At 45.9% G+C, this 19938-nt stretch overlaps 1 protein-coding gene across 1 annotated transcript; it reads left to right on the top strand.

Moving 5' to 3' along the window:
• Nucleotides 1–314: 314 nt before the first annotated feature.
• On the top strand, nt 315–17993 carry LOC117418064 (DEP domain-containing mTOR-interacting protein-like). Its single transcript, XM_034030631.3, has 9 exons — nt 315–700; nt 1942–2120; nt 3593–3716; nt 4509–4687; nt 5327–5509; nt 6660–6791; nt 8465–8535; nt 9869–9973; nt 17638–17993. Exons 1-9 carry the CDS (start codon nt 615–617, stop codon nt 17761–17763), a joined length of 1185 nt encoding a protein of 394 aa, XP_033886522.3. The 5' UTR covers nt 315–614; the 3' UTR covers nt 17764–17993.
• The last annotated feature ends 1945 nt before the right edge of the window (nt 17994–19938 follow it).

Genomic DNA, 19938 nt, shown 5'->3' with positions numbered 1-19938 from the left:
TGAAATAGAGCTGTCAGAATCATGTACATTCATAACCCTGGTGTGTTGCCACTAACCTGTAAGAAATACAGCAGGAATTAGGAGTAGAGTCAGGGATGGAAATAAGACTCCTATTGCATAGCAGTTTCACCCCTTCCAGGTTCTGTGTTTGTAAAATCTGTGCCTTTCTTTCTTCTCTCTCTCTCTCTCTCTCTCTCTCTCTCTCTCTCTCTCTCTCTCTCTCTCTCTCTCTCTCTCTCTCTCTCTCTCTCTCTCTCTCTCACTCTGCAACACTAATCATGCAATGAGTGACAATGAAAGTTCACTGGATCAGGTTACAAGACAGCACTCCTCTCATGACAGGAGCTCTCCTCTTCTACCTGCCTCTCAAAATCACCATGCAGCAATCGCTAACCACAAACTGACTTTAAAAGTGTTAACAGAACTTCAACCAAAGAAGTTGCGTTCAAGTCTGTGACACAGAATAGCGTGGAGTAACTGAAGACAGCTGTAAACAGGAACCTGTGTGCTGAGCGTCGATCAAGCATGCAGCCTGGCAGTAAATAAAGCAGGGTGGAGAAATCCTGGAGCACAGACTGGGCTTCTTTCTGCAGAGGTCTATGTGATCCAGGAAGATGGAAAGTCTTGGAAGCAGTGTGAAGAAGAAAGCAACTGAAAGACATCACAAAGCGGAGGTTCTGATTGCTGGAGAGCAGCTGAGGTGAGCCTTTGATTAAAACTAGTGACTACAGTCTTCAATGAATACCCTGGGATGGCTAACTTGGAAATCTTCTGTTAACTAGCTTCCAATGACATTGTGTTAGATTTTCTTTTATTGTCTCTTTCCCTTATTATGGTGTTTGCAATCATTTTGAGTGTTTCTTATTGCAATTACTTAAATATTGTGTGTGTGTGTGGGGGGGGGGGGGGGGGGATAACAAGTATTTTTTTTTATTGCATCCCTGAAACCTTTTCTGTTTGTAAAGTTTGAGCTCAGCCTGGTTCATAGCAATATTTTCTCTGCTAAAGCCCATTACAAGATGCTTTTAGCTAGTTTTTGTATAATCAATGTGAACCTAAAGAGAGGCTACAGTAGTGTGCACATTTATTCAAACACACCATTGCTTCTGTAGTATTGATTTGTTGTGCGTATGAAATCAAACCACTGGAACTGAAAACCTTGGAAAATTGTCAAAATAGGCAGATTGTGCTTATCTAATTTAACTGATGACTTTAATAGGCCACACTTGCAATTCATTTAAAATAGTAAGAGAAAATGAACACATAGCCACAAATGGTAAAATTCATGAGACTTTTTAGAAGTTGTTTAAGATGCCTAATTAAAGCACAAAGTGGTCTAACATTTTCACACGAGTGCCTGTTGTTTCCATATCACTGATTACTGAGCGAAATGGAAATTCTCTTTCATGCCAGTAGGTATATGAATGACAGATCTTGAGGTGTTGTAATACATGTGCACACTACTGTATATGTAACCTAGACTGGATCAGTCAAAATGTCTTCATAGAATCAAGAACGTGTGCCATCCCACTGCTGGAGCTGCTATGCACTCAATGGCACTTACTGACAAAAAGACCCATGCTGGTCTGAGGTACAGTAACTTCATAGAGGCATGATGCCTTTGGGTCAACAGGATGGTGACGGCCCTATTGCTGAATACAGGGTGGGCCTTAATATTGAAGGTGCCTTTACATTCAAGAGAGGCCAAAAAGTGTCTGTAACAGAGTTTTTATTGTTCCTGGTACCTAACCACTTCCTGTGTTTAAGTCCTAGTGACCTACTTTTAGGGGATGGTGAGGGGCATACTTTGTTACAGCATTGCAATCTGGCTCTGCACGAGAACACAACTGCCTGCATTCTAATAAAAATCTCGATTTCATTTCTTATATAAAGCGATACCATACATTCATAAAATATTGATTTTCATATATTTTTTCTCAGGCTTCGGTTGCACGATAGCAAGCTTATCAAAGACCGCCGCTACCACCTCCGCACTTACCCAAACTGCTTTGTGGCTAAGGAGCTCACTGATTGGCTGATAGAACACAAGGAGGCTCCAGAAAGGGAGACAGCAATACGACTCATGCAGGAGTTAATGGCTCACAACATCGTACACCACGGTAGGGTGCCATTTCTCTGACACGGACACCTTCATTATATAAGACATTGTAGGAACCCAAACAGAACAGCATGGCCTAAAAGCTTTTGTGATCAATTAAGCTGATGAATAATAATTGACATTGCTTTAATGACTCTGAATCAACAAAGAAAGGAAGTGTGTGCTACCTAATGGACGTCACGCTAAAACATTTAAAGATAATAATTAACCAGGTGAATACTGGCATTAAACTGCTTCAAGCTGCAGTGTCCTGCTCTCCTGTTCAGTTATATAATATGACTGTCCACTTCCTTGTTGGCTGACCAGGTTTCGTAAGTTCCCTCCCTCCTCAATGTACTAAAATACATTTTTGAAATACATAAAAAGCACTTTACACCCAGGATGTCTGGTAACCCTTTGTTTGAGGAGTGTTTTTTTTGTTAGGATTCAGCATCCTGGAAACCTGCTCTGTGTGTTTTGAAGTAATAACGCATTGTTTAGTTCAGTTCAGATTTATGAGAGATCTTTTTTGCTGGTTCTTTTTATCCAGTTACAGCAAACATCTTTCCTGCACAGTATATGACGACAAAAGGGGCCCAGGTAAACAGCGAACCCTGAGCCAACAGCTCGATCTAGAGGCACGGCTGGATTGCTTTATTTACATTTGCACTTGCTAGGAGACAGCTCTGGAGCTGCAGCTCTTTACATCCTAGAAGGGATATTAAAGTAACTGTAGCTAACACAATAGTTTCCTTAATCTTCCCTGTTTTGCACTTCCATTGGCATCCAATGTGCAGTTTTGAAAGAACCACATGGTAAAGCACACATGTATTTTCATTTTAAAACATATCTGGTACAGTCAATAGGGGAAGCAGCTGGTTGGTTAATGACAGGAGGTGGGGACAGTTTCACCCTCCAGATGAAATGAGTCAATGCAAAACTAACTGAAAGCATGGCTTGCAAACAGAGATTTCATTCACCAAATGTAGTACCATATATCCTGTTTTAAAATAAAAATGCAAGTTTACTGTAACGTGCGTTTCTTTTAAAATGGGACTTTTGAGACGTATAACAAATAGAAGTTCACAACCTGTCAGCTATGCGAGTATCTTATCTACAGTCGCTTCAAGAGTGTAGAGTTGAAATGTTTTCAATCTTCCTGAACCCTTGTCAATGATATGCATGTGAAATAGAAAGGTCAGCTGTAGTGCTTATAAAGTAGGATGTGTACACCTGTGTAAGCTTATTTATTCAAGTCTTTTCCATATACATGTAGATGTTATACACATTTAGTTTCATACACATTAATGTTGTATCATAAAAAAAGTAACTCTAAGGCAGGGCTTCTCTGGCTTTTTTGATTGGTTGCAAACAATTCCAATATGTTAAAGTTTAGCCCTAGAGTGTAGGAAATGAAACAGAGCCCTTGTGAATGCCACACGTCTTCCTTGGCAACGGAGTGATTTATTTTATCTGCGTTTTGTCTTGCTTTAGTTTGTGACAAGCACTCGGAATACAAAGACGCCAAACTGCTGTACAGGTTCAGGAAAGACGATGGGACGTTTCCGCTTGATAAGAACGTCAAAGTCTTCATGAGAGGTCAAAGTTTGTATGAGAGGTAAGCTTTCTGATTCTCCAATCTAACTCTCAACAGCAGACATGACGAGGAGGGCCTTCGTAATCGCGTTGTAACCGCGCCGTACCTGAAAGGTTACAAATCTAACGTTTATCGGATTATAGCCAATTGAGATCGGAAGGGTTTTGAAAATGTGATGCTTAGTTTATAGTTTTAAAATGTAAACTTCTTCCCCAGGGTGTTTTTACAGTGCAATGCTTAAAGCACACGATGCTAACAAAATTCTGGTAAATCCTGCTTAATGTCATCTGCTAGACCTCCCATTTTCAGAAATGCACACATTATGGTAAAAGTGAATTCGATTTTTCAATGTTAATTTATAGGGGTGTGACAATACCGGTATTTTCTTAAAGGTAATTGCTCTGAAAACACAGAGTGTCTTCACACCCCTAGTAATTCATTGGAAGCTGTCGGAGAATCATTCCCTGCCTAAACTTGGAGAGGTTGCATGAAGGAACTAAAACACTGAAAACAGGTCTTCAGGAAATGCAGCGATTTCATTTAGTGTCCATCTTTTCATTTAGGAAAATGTGAGCTCTATAGTGAAGGTATATGCATATTAGATTTATTTTGTTGGCTCAGTGTACTGTAAGCAGTAGAAAGCTACTGAAGGTGTCCGAGTGTAGTTGCTTCTGCAGTCAGCTTTTCTGTAAACCAGTGATATTTGTGTTTGTAGTGCTCTGCAGGAACTCCTTGGTAACCATTGTGTCTGCAGACTTCTGAAGGGGTTCCGTCGGACTGCCCCGTCCCTTGATTTGCATGTGTCTCCTGCAGCCTGATCAGTGCTGAGGACTCCATCATGAAGGTCCGAGAGGAGAGCAGCATCCAGTACCAGCGCACCTTCCCTGGCTGTGAGCTCATTGACTGGCTCGGTCAGAATGGGGAGACCAGCTCCAGGAAGGAGGCAGTGGAGCTCTGCAGGACCCTGCTGGAACACGGGATCATTCAACACGGTATGCTGGGAACCGAATGCCCATTTTGGGTACATTTGTTTATGCTTGATCGGAAAACCATTGTGGCCCCCTCTCTCATGGGTCTCTGCATTACTCATAGTATTCTGCAATGCTTTCCTTTATAACCCTGTGCAGCATACACACACACACACACACACACATCAAGCCCCGCTTGCTTTCATCACTGATCCTTCACTCGCTTTGGAAGCATGACAACTTAGCTATATTTAGGGCAGCAGTGTGGAGTAGTGATTAGGGCTCTGGACTCTTGACTGGAGGGTCGTGGGTTCAATCCCCGGTGTGGACACTGCTGCTGTACCCTTGAGCAAGGTACTTTACCTAGATTGCTCTAGTAAAAACCCAACTGTATAAATGGGTAATTGTATGTAAAAATAACGTGATATCTTGTAACAATTGTAAGTCGCCCTGGATAAGGACGTCTGCTAAGAAATAAATAATAATTATTATTATATTTCTACCAGGGTCCCCATACACATTTTTATATGTGCGTCTGGTCTGAATTAACCAAAACATTTCTTGATAATCCATTTTGATTCTGAAGCAGACATGAACTCAGAATTGCAAAGCAGGTTCCTGTGTGGAGCGAGCTGTGACTCTCCCCCTCTCTCTGCTCTGCAGTCACTCTCAGGCACCATTTCTTCGACAGTAACCTGCTCTACCATTTCCGAATAAACTTCCGGAGGCGACGGAGGCTGACGGAGCTGCTGGGCGAGATCCTCCGGCCAGTTCAGGAGGATCCGGACAGCCCCTTCTGTCTGCGCAAACTCAACCCAGAGACAGGCTGCACCAGCTTCCTCTCAGGTGGGGCTGTGTGTCGTTGCCATTGGCTATCCTGCCATTCCAGTTAGCACCCATAGGGAAATATACTGTTCATCTGGGACAGACAATTGCCTTCGAATATTGGGGTCTTCTCATTTTAATCTGATTCATGTGGTCTTTTATCAGCTGAGGGAACACAAAGCACAACACAGTGGCTTGAAACCGGTTGCAGGAGACGGGGAGACCTAGTTTGAGGAAACTTTGAAGTCTCACCAGGTGTGCCATGCAGTGGCCTGAAACCAAGTTCCAAGCCACAAAGTGGCTTTGTGTTCCCATTGTGATGTATAGTAAAGCTTGTGCATAAACATCTTTACGAATCCAGTGGGTACTCAAATATAAGCTCATACACCTATTTGTATGAATATATGGTACTTGAGACACAAATGTGACATATTTCATGTGTTTTAGAAACAGCAGTAAAAGAGAAATACACTTTGAGCTGCATATGTGAATCAAACAAGGCGCAGAAATGAACTACTCAAAATACGCCCATGCTACGCTTTGTGACATTTGAGTGTGTATTCCACAATTTGATGTTCGTATTGAGATCAAGCACTTTAAGAAACTGCAGGACACAGTTTATTATTTTGTGGATATGAACACCTTCAGATATATTCCAGTATACTGTGGAATGTACACTTAACCTATAGAGAATGATACTATCACAGAAGGCTGCTGGCAGCTGTAGAAACTTCAGTATCACAATTCTAGGATAATTGTTTAAAAGCTGTGTCTGTGTATTTGAAAGGGTTGGTACTGATTTTTGATTAATATAAAATAGAAGTATAAAAAACCCACAGAAGATGCTTAGTAAAAACACAGCAAAGTTCAAGGTGACGCCTGGGTACGCTTTGCAGAGTGCAGAGAGTTATGGAAAAGCGTATTATAAAACACAGTGAATGAATACAATATCCATAGGAAATCTAGTGCGGTAACCTTTCATAAGGGAGGATCATTCATCTGAACAGGGTCTGCAGCGTCTACTGCACTAAAAGAAATCTTTAACAACCGTTTCAGCTAGATGTGTTTCTGGTCACAGAATGAAGTAGGTTTCATTTGCTATTGCTCTGTATTCTACCAGCTCTCGTTTTGCAGTAGTAATGGTATTGTTTGCTGTTGTCTCTCCTCTCAGTCCAGCCCAACAAGGAGATCAAGGCCCCTCTGTCGGCAGTGCGCAGGAGCAGTGCCACCTCTCTCTCCGGCGGGGGGCCAGGCGGCTATTTCAACAGCCCCCCCGGCCTGGTGGAATGCAATCCCAAATCAGGTGGAGTCTGGTTTGCACTTTCAATTGTGTTTCCTGCATGTTTGCACCGCATGTGACCGGAGAGAATTTATCATCCGGAACGATAACCCTCGCAGGGTGTTTAGTGCTTAGGGGGATTCCAAATACAGAACTGCGCTAGGAACACATTATGATTGGGAATTTGGGACAATGCATGGCGGTTTATCCTCACTACTGGAATGTACTGCAGTTAGTAAACCTGTGTTTTAAAGTATATGCCCCTATTAAAGCTTACCATAGTAAGTTTACATGGTAATTGTGCTTTTTGCTATGCATTTACCATAGTTTGCCTTGTTTGTTTGTTTTTTTAAATAAGCTTTACTACACCTATCTGTGCTTTACAATGCTTACCATGCTGTCACTATGATTTATTACAATTTATTACATGCACTTTTATAAGGGTGCCACCAAACATTTCAACACAACTGTCGGTCTCTGCTTGAGAGTCCAAGGACTGTAGTGGGTCTTGCCTCAGGACTGAGGTGCGATCTTACCGTCCAGTAAAAGCAAATGCACCTGTGGGGGGGGAGGGGGGGACTTGCTTGCTTGCCTATAATATTTTTTTCCTTGTTGTTCAGATACTGTAGATGCTTGATATTCACATTTAGGCACAGTATAAAGACTTTGGATTTTGGGGGTTCCCAAGTGGCTGTGTTAGTAAAGTGAGTTATGCAGTCCTCCGTGGGGAGTGTTGCATTGGCTCTGGTGCTCCTGCGGGTTAGGGTAGGGTCTGAGTCGCCGTGCTACAGCAGCCCTGACTGCCCTGGTGTCAGGGGCCGGTAGCTCATCGGGATCGGAGGGCACCCACTGACCTTCAGCTCTCCTGAGCTCCTGTGGGGAGTAGCTGCAGTGAAGGAACGTAAATGAACATTCTAAACTGCATCTGTAAGTCATGTCACTATTGGAACCCATTGCAGCAGCTACGCTTCTAATTTCACTGAGTGTAGATCTTGCTCGCAGAATGTCAACAACAAAGTTTTCTAAATGTTTGAACAGGTTCTACACAAACATATTCGTGAGGTTTTCATCTGTTTTCTTTTGTTTTAGATGTAATGATTTATAATATGTTTAGAAGTGTTCAGTGGCTACCTAATCAAGTTGAGTTTTTGTATGACTGACCGAACTTTGCTCATGGGCCTGACAAAGCTAAGAGTGCGCGAGAAATACACACTCAACTTGATGAGAGGTAGGAAACAAACACGTAAACATACAAGCCACAGTATGTATTTTATGTCCAAATGACCCTAAAAAACCTGAAAAAATATAGTGGTACTCCTCCCCACGTGTTGCTACAACTGTATAAATAACGTACCTGTCATTTCTTTTCATGGTTAACATCCTGACAACTTTTTACACTTATGACTTTAAAGTTTGTTTCAAAGCTTTTTTCAAAATGTCCACTCTAGTGCACAGGGGATTGAGATCTATCCTCTAAATCACTCCAGGAAGGTGCATTATTTAAACAGTTGTAGCACCACGCAGGGACGTGTCACTCTATATTTTTCAGAGCCCCGCTACTTTCTCTTTTAATAGCAGTTTTACTCTCCACTATATCTTGGGACCCGCAGTGAACAGCATGTTCTGAAGAGGCTCCAGAATGCATCCCCAGTCTCAGGGACTGCAATGTAATGTCATGGGCTTCTCTCTCTGTTCAGTGTTGAAGAGGGTGATAACTAATGAAGAGCTCCTGTGTCCTGGAGCACCATACACCAAGAAAACAATCGCAGTGAGTAGAGAGAGTTTATCAGGGCTTATCTGTGTAAAAGAGAAGAGAAATCCAAATAAAGGAAAGCTCCTAAACGTTAATAAATAATAATAACAAAAGAAACGCAACAAAAGCAAAATATACTGAATACAATATATCCCCTTCGGTCATGATTTAATGTAATCTTTAGAATATGTTACAACAGTTTGTTTGAGCTACAGTATATGGTACAATAATTCAAAGCTAAATATTCAAACACAATGAACACATTTTTAACATGTTTGAAAACTAAAATAGTGCCTGTAAAATGTAGCTACAGTATCTGAATACTAACATTGTGCGCTTTCTATACATTCCACTTTTATTTCCAGCTTGAATGAGTTTGAAGGTGACACAGTTCACCTTATCAATCCCTACAAGGTAAATGCACATGTCTCTGAGCCAATGAAAACACTGTGTCACAAGTGTGTTGAACATTCCACAGACCACTGCAGACAATAAAAAACAAACACAGAAAACCAGTACCTGCTGGAATACTCTGAGGCCTGCGTTGTGTAACCAGAGAGGGTTTTTGAAAACACTCCCCTCCCACCCCCGTTGTAAAGACGCTGTGTCTGTAGGGCATCGTAAATCACAGAAAGGTTTAAAAAAGAACATTGTGTATCGTGTAGCATATCATGCAGGTACTAGTACAATGTAAATGACATACAGATAGACAAATGTACAGCTAGAGACATCCTCATACAACACCAGACTGTTATATTCTCAATAACCTATGCTAAATAAAGTTCATACCAAGTTTCATCAGAATTTAATAAGCTGTTTTCCAGATATACAGCAGTGTGCAAATTTATAAGAACACCTCAAGATTTTCCTTTTATATACCTGCCTGCCTGGGTGTGAGAATTTCAATTAATTGATTCATATAGTTAATCGATGATACAGAAACAATAGAAAATGTTAGACCACTTTGTGCTTTAAAGTCTGATGCATTTTATCATTTGTGGCTAGGTGTTCCTTTTTTCTCTTACTATTTTAAATCAATTGCATGTGTGGCCTATTGAAGTCATCAATTACATTAGACACTTATTTGCCTATTTTGATCATTTACCCAGATTTTCAGTGACAGTGGTTTAATTTCATATACACAACAAATCAAAACAGAAGCAACGGGGTGTTGTAATAAATGTGCACACTACCTTACGTAAGCGAGACTTACAGTAAGTAGATAGGACTGCCTTCACTGTATCCCCATCGGCAGGGCTCTCACCCCTTGCAGGGTGTAATAATACAGAACCAGGAAATCTGTGTGTACAGGCCCAGTGCAGTAACAGTGCACTCTGTCTCTTTTGAGATTGTGGGAGACGCAGTGGGCTGGGGTATCGTGGTACGTGGAGGGAAGCCCTGCCACATTCAGGCTGTGGACCCTGGTGGACCTGCTGCTGCAGCTGGAATCAAGGTAACTCTGCAGTGCTTGTGCAGGTCTCAGATCAAGGTAACTCTGCAGTGCTTGTGCAGGTCTCAGATCAAGGTAACTCTGCAGTGCTTGTGCAGGTCTCAGATCAAGGTAACTCTGCAGTGCTTGTGCAGGTCTCAGATCAAGGTAACTCTGCAGTGCTGGTGCATGTCTCAGATCAAGGTAACTCAGTCAAGTCAACTCCACAGTGCTTTGTGCAGATCTGAGATTCAACCTCTGCTGCCTCTAGATTGGAATTTAAGCATGTTATTGTTTTTTTAATCATGAATTTAATACATGACTGTGGAAGGGTGGTGGGTAATTCACTGACACAGGAGACAGAAATGAGGCTGAAAACACCGCACAGGTGCCCAGTTTTATTAGAAACTTATTTTGGGTTCAGCCCGCAGAGGGCGCTGTTGTCTGTGGCCTGCCGTACCAGCTATGGTAGCGACAGAGCCACAACTATACCGGAGCGGTACAGGGTACAGAGGTTAGAACAAAAAAATACTAATCAAAAGGCAAAAGAAACAGAGCAAACAAAACACAGTAAACAAAACTACAAAATAAAAAGTGCTGCACTCGGCAGCTTCTCCCCAACCGTCGCTACTCGTACGGCCCGGGTCTCCGTCCTACTCTAGCGGCTCCCTCAGCCTGCTATCCACTTTATCGGGGCTGCCCAAGAGTTTTCTTTTCCCCCGCTACTGCTAAATCTTTCTTTCTTTGTTTTCTTATTTATTTGTCTCGCCGGGATTTTTCGTCCGGGCTGATTTTCCTCCAGCGCTTCCGCACGCCGTTTTACGTCTCCGTGGGCAGACCTGAGGGAACAGCAGAATGAAACTTATAGGGTCAGCAATTCCCCCAAGACCCGCCTCCCAGCCACTCAGAGAGAAGGAAAGTCCACACACCCACTCTTTCCCCTCTCCGTGTCACTGCCATGACTGACAGGCAGATATTGACGAGCTGCTGCCCTCTCCCTGCAGCACTATGAACACGTCAGAAGAGTCAGCACAGATCTCCCCTGTTACATATCCTCCCCCTTAGAATGGCACCACCGGTCCATTCGAAAATCCTACAACCCCATGCCTTCCCGAGAGAAAAAATCTGCGTTTTGATGCAGTTTCCCTGCTCGGTGGACAACCCTGAAGGCATAGGGCTGCAGGGCCAAGTACCATCGCGTGATTCTGGCGTTGTTATCCTTCATCCGGTGAAGCCATGCCAAGGGGGCATGATCTGTAACCAGGGTGAAGTGTCGCCCCAGGAGGTAGTACCGGAGTGACTCGACTGCCCATTTTACCGCGAGACACTCCTTCTCGATGGTACTATAGTTCTTCTCGCGGGGAAGGAGCTTCCTGCTGATGTACAGGACCGGGTGCTCGCTTCCCCGCACCTCCTGAGACAACACTGCCCCGAGACCTGTCTCTGACGCATCCGTCTGCAGGGTGAACCTCTTACCGAAATCCGGACTGCATAGCACTGGCTTACTACACAATCTCCGCTTCAAAGCGAGAAAGGCCCTCTGGCACGGCTCCGTCCACTGAACCGTATTTGGGGCAGCCTTCCGGGTGAGGTCTGTCAAGGGAGCAGCAAGCGTGGCGAAGTCCGGAATGAACTTCCTGTAATAGCCCGCTAGTCCCAAGAAAGAGCGCACCTGGGTTTTGGTTGTAGGGACCGGCCAGTCAGCCAAGGCTTTCACCTTAGCAATCAGCGGTCTGATCTGGCCACCCCCTACTCGATACCCCAAATACTCCGACTCACTCTTCCCAATGGCACATTTCTTTGGGTTAGCAGTGAGCCCAGCCTCCCGCAAGGATTGCAATACCGCCGCTACCTTACACAGATGACTCGGCCAATCCTCACTGTGGATAACCACGTCATCTATGTAAGCAGCGGCGTACTGCTGATGGGGCCGCAAAATGCGATCCATCATCCGCTGGAAAGTGGCTGGTGCTCCGTGCAACCCAAAGGGCATGGTCCTAAATTGGTATAATCCGAAGGGAGTCGAAAACGCCGTCCTCTCTCTGGATTCCGGGGTCAGGGGTATCTGCCAGTACCCCTTCGTTAAATCCAGTGTCGTCATAAAATGAGCCGTGCCAAGACGCTCCAGCAATTCATCTACCCGGGGCATGGGATAAGCGTCAAACTTCGATTTTTCATTAACTCGCCTGAAGTCAATGCAAAATCGAGTTGACCCGTCCGGCTTATCCACTAAAACAATTGGACTATTCCAGTCACTTTGGGACTCTTCTATTACCCCCAGTCTCAGCATTTCATCAATTTCCGTTTTTATTACCTGTCTTTTACGTTCAGGTACACGGTATGGCCTCTGGCGAACTAGCGCCCCCGGCTCAACTTCAATGTGATGATGGGCTACTCGAGTCCGCCCCGGGACGGGAGAAAACACATCAGGAAATTTCGTCACCAGCGCCCGAGCCTGACATTTCTGTGTTGGTGTCAGATTCTCTGCAATCTGTACCGACCCTGTTTTCGCCAACACAGAAAGATCAGGTCCCAGGTCGGTGACGTCATCTGCCTGCGCCACTATCAATGCCTCCGGTTGCAGCCAGGGCTTCAGGAGGTTAACATGATAAATGTGTTTCTCTCTCCGTCGCTCCGGCTGGCAGATCTCATAATCCACCGCCCCAACCCGGCGTGTAACCTCGAAGGGTCCTTGCCACTTAGCCAGGAGTTTTGACTCAGAACTGGGTAATAATAGAAGCACTTTATCCCCCGGCTGAAATGTGCGCAACCGGGCTCCTCTATTGTATTGGGTCTCCTGTCTGTGTTGTGCCTGCTGCAAATTATCCTGCGCCCATTTTCCAACAGACTCCAGACGTTTGCGCAGGTCCAACACATACCGGACTGCATTAGTCGAATTATCCTGCTGTTCCTCCCACATCTCTCTGACCAGATCGAGCACACCCCGGGGTCTTCGCCCATACAGCAGCTCGAATGGAGAAAACCCCGTGGAAGCCTGGGGTACCTCTCTGATCGCAAAGAGAAGGGGAGGAATCAGCTGGTCCCAGTAACGCACATCACTACTAATAAATCTGCGCAACATGTTCTTAAGGGTCTTATTAAAGCACTCCACAAGACCATCGGTCTGAGGATGAAACACCGATGTCCTAATGGTCTTAATCCCCAAAAGTTTACATGTTCCGCGGATTAGCCGGGACATAAAGTTGGTGCCTTGGTCGGTCAGTATCTCCCTGGGGATCCCCACCCGGGAGAAAACCTTCACGAGCTCGTCGGCAACAGACTTAGCGGACATAGATCGGAGGGGTATAGCCTCTGGATAACGCGTCGCGTAATCCAAAATGACTGATAAGTGTGTGTATCCCGCCGCACTCCTTTCCAATGGCCCGATTATGTCCATCCCAATACGCTCAAACGGAGCTTCCACTAGGGGCAACGGCACCAGTGGTGCTCGTGGGACGGCTCTAGGGCTAGCTTTCTGACACTCCCCACACCGTTCACAAAACCGTCTGACGTCACCATCCAACCCCAGCCAATAGAACCGTGTCACAAGCCTCGCTTTGGTTTTGTCCCTTCCTAAGTGACCAGACAGGGGAATAGCGTGAGCAAGCTGCAGCAAATCCTCCTTAAAGGGCTGAGGGATGAGCAACTGATGACGCACCTCCCCCGTCTGGGGTAATTTGTCAACACGATACAGCAGGTCTCGATTAATCTCAAAGTGAGGGTACGTGGCGGCGCGTCTGGGCTCGACCACCCGACCATTAACCACCGCTGCCTGGTCAAAGAGCCTGCCCAGCACGTCGTCACGCCCTTGCTCGAGTCGGAAGTCACGGGAACGAGCTAAAAAATCAGCTCCCATGGCTTCCAGCTCTGGGTCGGGTCGGTCCGGAGCGGAGGCAGCCGAGCCGGACGCCTGTGCCGGCTCCGCAGCCTCCCCCCCCGACTCTTCACCAACCGCCCCCACCTGAAACCTCTCGGACTCCTTCCATCGCCAGCCCTCATTCTTAGCGGCCCGACGTTCCCGTTTAGTTTTTCGGGGTCTAAATCTATGGCAAAACCAATTCGGGTCACAGAAGGGGAAGATCTCTCCAATTACTTCCTCCTTCTTGGCCAATAGGGTGGGCGGGGCTGTCAGAGCAGCTAACCAATCCTTAAACTGCCCACAGTCCCGCCCCAGAACTACTGGTACTGGCAATCGAGGACATAACCCTACATGCACCTGCGTCCCCTGCTGGCCAATCGTTATATTCACACTTATCTTAGGGTAGGAGCGTACATCCCCATGAATACATTTAATATGCACCTGTCCCAATAACCGTTTATGCCCCAGTGAGATTAGGCTATCCTGTATTAGGGACTGACCACACCCTGAATCCAGGAGCGCCTGGGTTTTTGTACCATCCACTGTCACAGGAATAACAAAACCCGTCTGCTGAAGTGACTGAGGTAATTGAACAGGCTTACCTGGTCGGCTGAGGTCACACTCCATCACGGGGCAATCCCGCGCGAGGTGTCCCACCTCCCGGCACGTCCAACACCGCAGTGGGCTAGTTTCTCGCCCTGGAGCCTCGGCAAGAGGTGGAAACACCGGAGCCATCAAAGGGGCTCGACGGTAAGGAAACCGTGCGAGACCCCGGTCCGACCCCGCAGCAGCCCGCGGGGAACCCCACGCTGCCCCGGTCCCCGGGCCGGGAGCTCGCACAGCCCCCCCCCGCCCAAAACCTTGTACACCCCTTCCCCCCAGTCCCTTCGCCCTATCCGGGGCCGGTGGGGCCGATGATGCCGCAGTGCTTCTCCCCGGCAGCCTGGCTGGCGTTGGTTCGGCTGCCCGGTACTGCTCTGCCAGTGCGACCGCCTGATCCATGGTGGCGGGTGCCTGCCGCTGTACCCACAGCCGTGGTTCCGGAGCTAGACACTCCAGAAAGCGCTCCACCACAATCACCTCCACCAGCCTCGCTTTCGTGGTCGCATCTGGCCGCAACCACCCCATGGCATACTCATTTAAGCGATGCGCTATGGTTCTAGGGTGCTCCTCGGGCGGGAAGCGCTCCTCCCGAAACCTCCTCCGATAGCCCTCCGGTGTGGCCCCCACGCGATTCAGGATGGTAGCTTTTAGCGTGGGGTAGTCCATCATCCGGTCGGGAGACAGCGTCCTCGCTGCTGCTTGCGCCTCCCCCGTTAACTGGGGCAAGAGGTAACTGGCCCATTGGGCCTGATCCCACCTGGCAGAGGTCGCCAGCGCCTCGAACCTCCAGGTAGGCTTCGGGTCGATCCTCTGCCGTCATCTTGGTTGGTCTCATCAACCGGGGGTCAGGTCCCGCCGGTCTAGCCGCCCCTTGCACCGCTGCCGTCAGGGTCTGGCGCAGGAGATTCATCATCTCCGCAAACTGGGAAGCATCCATGCTGGTGTGCACTGCTTGAAGGGGGCAGTGCCAGTGAATCCCACTTCTGACACCACGTGTGGAAGGGTGGTGGGTAATTCACTGACACAGGAGACAGAAATGAGGCTGAAAACACCGCACAGGTGCCCAGTTTTATTAGAAACTTATTTTGGGTTCAGCCCGCAGAGGGCGCTGTTGTCTGTGGCCTGCCGTACCAGCTATGGTAGCGACAGAGCCACAACTATACCGGAGCGGTACAGGGTACAGAGGTTAGAACAAAAAAATACTAATCAAAAGGCAAAAGAAACAGAGCAAACAAAACACAGTAAACAAAACTACAAAATAAAAAGTGCTGCACTCGGCAGCTTCTCCCCAACCGTCGCTACTCGTACGGCCCGGGTCTCCGTCCTACTCTAGCGGCTCCCTCAGCCTGCTATCCACTTTATCGGGGCTGCCCAAGAGTTTTCTTTTCCCCCGCTACTGCTAAATCTTTCTTTCTTTGTTTTCTTATTTATTTGTCTCGCCGGGATTTTTCGTCCGGGCTGATTTTCCTCCAGCGCTTCCGCACGCCGTTTTACGTCTCCGTGGGCAGACCTGAGGGAACAGCAGAATGAAACTTATAGGGTCAGCAATTCCCCCAAGACCCGCCTCCCAGCCACTCAGAGAGAAGGAAAGTCCGCACACCCACTCTTTCCCCTCTCCGTGTCACTGCCATGACTGACAGGCAGATATTGACGAGCTGCTGCCCTCTCCCTGCAGCACTATGAACACGTCAGAAGAGTCAGCACAGATCTCCCCTGTTACAATGACTTACTGGTTTCTTCCAATAATAAAGTAGATACTATTGTAGGTGAGAGTGGCTATAAGTTGAGACTGCTGCAAAACATGTGTTCTGATTGGGACTCTGTGTGTGGCTGAATTCTTATGTTCTGAGTGTCCATTCTTAAAACTTCTATCTGCCCATTAGGAGAAACAAGCATTGAAGAGGTTGAATTAAAAACCAGCCCTTGAATATAAAGCATTTCCAGGGAATAGGGCGGTAATTCTCTAACACTGCAGTGCTTGAATTGAGGTGTGCCCGTGTGCTGTCACTACATGCTGCCCTGCCTCCGGGTCTGTTTTTATGGAATTACATTTTTAATCTCTTAATTGGGTTTCCTGGGAATGTTTGTTTAATTTTAAAAGCCAGTGTCTTAAATGCCTCCAGAGATTATTATTGTTGTTTTTTTTTTAATTGGAGGTTTGCCACGATTTGCTGGGGTGAGACTAACCGCCCCCACACTAATTCCATTTGCTTTAAATCCATGGATTTGCCAGTGCTGGTAATGCTGTAGTCTTGTGGTTCTGCCTGGGCATCACAGTGTCCTCGTGGAAACGTCTGGGGAAAATAATAACTTTTCTAACTTTTCTGGAAAGGCCTAACATTGGATTCAATAGGAATATCATGTACATTTTTCCTGATGTTTAATCTGTTTCATAGCCTTTTGAAGTGGGTATGATTCTCTGTTGTTTTTGCTTAGATCATTATTTGCTTAGTAGCTACAGTTGCAGACAAAAGTACTGGCAGTCTAGACATATTATACTATAAGTCAAGGTAACGGATTAAGGACAAGAATTTAGTGAACTTCAACCAATTATTAATATAACAAAAAGCAAAATACACAATTTATAGTATTTTAACAAATACTCTTTATCAAAAACAAACTTTTCACACGTTTGATCATTCTTAACCAGTATGTTACATCTTGTTGGTGAAATCTGGGGCCAATCTGTCTTGCATATTTCCTTCAGCTCAGGCAGATTGGATACACTTGGCTACAGCTTTTTTCATATCAGTCCAAAGTATTTCTGTTGCAGTGGGTAGTGTGTGTTCAGTAAGCAGAGTGCTCTGTAACAGATGTTGCCACTTCTAGAATGGTCTGTTAGGAGCAAGCACTGAAAATGGCAGGCAAGATATCGAAATGTTTTAAATTTATTTTTATAACTGTAATTACTACTATTGTATTTTTGTAATGTAAAGTTATTGACACTGTTTCTTTTCTAATACAATAGTCACTTAAAAAAATCATCATCAGTTTAAAAAGCCAAAATGACAACAAAAACATTACTTACCTCACATGTGTTGGTCAAACAAGTCCAGATTTGGAAAAATCAATTTTCAGCCACCGCACTGATAATTCAGGTCAGCCATTTTGAACGGTTGTGCTTATTGAGCACACCCCTGGTGATTGAGAAGGCCATTCCAGTACTTTTATCTTTGTTTTCTTCAAGAATTCCACAATTTGATTTGCGGTTTTGTGTCCTCGATAGGTGTGTCAGTTTGTGTTCTCTGTGAATTCCACCCTTGTGCTTCAGCTGGACTACAAGACCATCAGCCATCTGATCATGACAGGACCTCGCACGCTGGTCATGGAAGTGATGGAGGCCATCGAGTGAGCTGCACACGAGTCCAGTACCCCTGTCCATCTTAGCACTTTTTATTATGGCTATTAATAAAGTAATATATGTTTTAAAGTCAATAGATTATAATTAAGAGAGATTCTGTATAATACTTTAAAATGTATTTAATAGATGTGTGTGTTTTATTTATTTCTAATGTGCCCCATATAAAACATTGATATGTATTGTGTGATTGACATTTATGTCTGTGGATTGATTAAACTACTTTTAAATGTGACATAGTATATTATTTATTATGAGTTGAATGGGTGTGGGGCAAATCATGGCAACCCACACAAGTGTGGTTTTGTGAAAGCCAGGACTGAATCTTTGGTTAATTGTTGCACCCATTGATTTACTAAACCGTATAAAGATCATGCAGAGCTTTGGCAGAATGTTTCTGTTGTCTAAAACGTTGGGTTATTATCATAGCCTTGGTTCCCTGAAATAGAAATGTAACCATTACCGTATGGGTATTTGCCTCCTAAAGACCCAGAACCTGAATAAGAAAGCTGCTCAGCGAGCCTGTGATGCAGTCATGCCCGCCCCCGAGGGTACAAGAAGACTGCGTTCACAGATCTCTGTGTCATTTTTCCTTCAAGACTGCTGCAATCATGGACGCACGACCTTGAAGGTTAATGGGTACATTGATATTTCAGGGAACCAGGGTTATGATAGTAACCTAACGTTCCCTTTCAAGTATGAAATGTAACCATTACCATATGGGCAAGTGTTCCAAAGCCGTCGCAAGGGCAATATTGCAGAACGACTGGAATGCTACAAGGCTAAGCCGGGGCTGCCTTGTGCGTTACCATATGGAATCCCAGTAACAGTAGCTAGGGCAAAAGAATTGAGGGTGAAACTCACCTCTATGCCTGTGTTGTAAGGGTCGACTGGGAAGCCACCCTTAACACTAGTTCCAAAGCCAGGGTTTTGAGGATCTATGACATTCAGTCTGTAGAACCTAGTGAAGGTATGGGGAGTAGCCCACACCACTGCACTGCATATTTCCTTGACAAATGCACCCTGGAACAAAGCCCACAAAGTAGCCTTGCCCCTAGTGGAATGGGCAGTGAGCTTTTCTGGATGGGGCAAGTTGGCCAGCTCATAGGCAGTCCTGACTGTGTCTGCTATCCACTTGGACAGCCACTGCTTAGACAGGGCTTGACCATGGGACTTAGCCCCATAAAGACAAAATAGTTTGGACTGCCTCCAACTTTTCCTCCTGTCGGTGTAGTACGCCAGGGGCCACACTGGGCAGAGTGTATGGAGCTGTCGCTCTCAGACTGGAAAGAAGGTGGGTGGAAAGCCTTCAATTCCACAGACTGGTTGACATGGAATGCCAAGATCATCTTTGGGAAAAGGGCAGTATTGGTACGGACTGTAACCTTTGTCCTGGCCTCTGTAATAATCAAGCAGACTTTAGCTACGGGGAATGCCTGCATCTCACTCACCCGCTTTGCGGGGATGATCGCAAGCAAGAAAGCCTCTTTGAGCGATAAAAATGTCAGCTGAGCTGAATGCACGGGCTCAAATGGAGGCTTCATGAGTGCATTAAGCCCCACGTTTAGCCTCCAACGAAGAACAATGTCCTTCATAGGCATCTGAAGCCAACGAGCCGCTTTCTCCAGACACCACGGGAGCAGGGCAAGCGGTGGGAAGGGATATAACAGTGGCCTTGGCCACTGGTGTGCCAAGGCATCTATCGCCAGTGGGTCCCTGTCTCCTATTATGGAGAGCCAGAAGGGATAGTGGGTTGATTCCTGGAAGGCAAAGAGATCAAACTCTGCTCTCCCGAATCTCTCCCAAATGAGGCTCACCACCTCAGGGTGAAGCCTCCACTCTGAGGCACTAGGGATTCTCCTTGAGAGGAGGTCCACCGCCCAGTTTGTCAGATGTACTGCCCGTAGTGAGAGGAGGTTCTCATGCTTCCAGAGCAAAAGCATGTGGGCCGCACGATAGAGACTGGGTGACCTGAGCCCGCACTGGTGGTTGATGTAATCCACCACTGTTGTGTTGCCCGTACAGACAAGCACATCTCCCTTGAACCTCCTGCAAAACAATCTGCAAGACCAGGTAAACTGCCTGCAGCTCTAAAACATTGATGTGGAGAACCTGCCAAGGGAGGTTCCACACAACCGAAGCAAGAATCGCCACGTTGCAGCCAGGCCT

The sequence above is a fragment of the Acipenser ruthenus genome, chromosome 18, assembly GCF_902713425.1.
Source record: "Acipenser ruthenus chromosome 18, fAciRut3.2 maternal haplotype, whole genome shotgun sequence".
NCBI lineage: Eukaryota > Metazoa > Chordata > Actinopteri > Acipenseriformes > Acipenseridae > Acipenser > Acipenser ruthenus.
This window is presented reverse-complemented; position numbering and strand designations above follow the sequence as displayed.

Excerpts from the sequence above, each read along its gene's own strand:
- LOC117418064 (XM_034030631.3), top strand. The coding sequence starts at position 615 with ATGGAAAGTCTTGGAAGCAGTGTGAAGAAGAAAGCAACTGAAAGACAT. Across the intron at positions 6,792-8,464 it reads GGAATGCAATCCCAAATCAG|TGTTGAAGAGGGTGATAACT; the intron begins GTGGAGTCTGGT and ends CTCTCTGTTCAG. Across the intron at positions 8,536-9,868 it reads ACACCAAGAAAACAATCGCA|ATTGTGGGAGACGCAGTGGG; the intron begins GTGAGTAGAGAG and ends GTCTCTTTTGAG.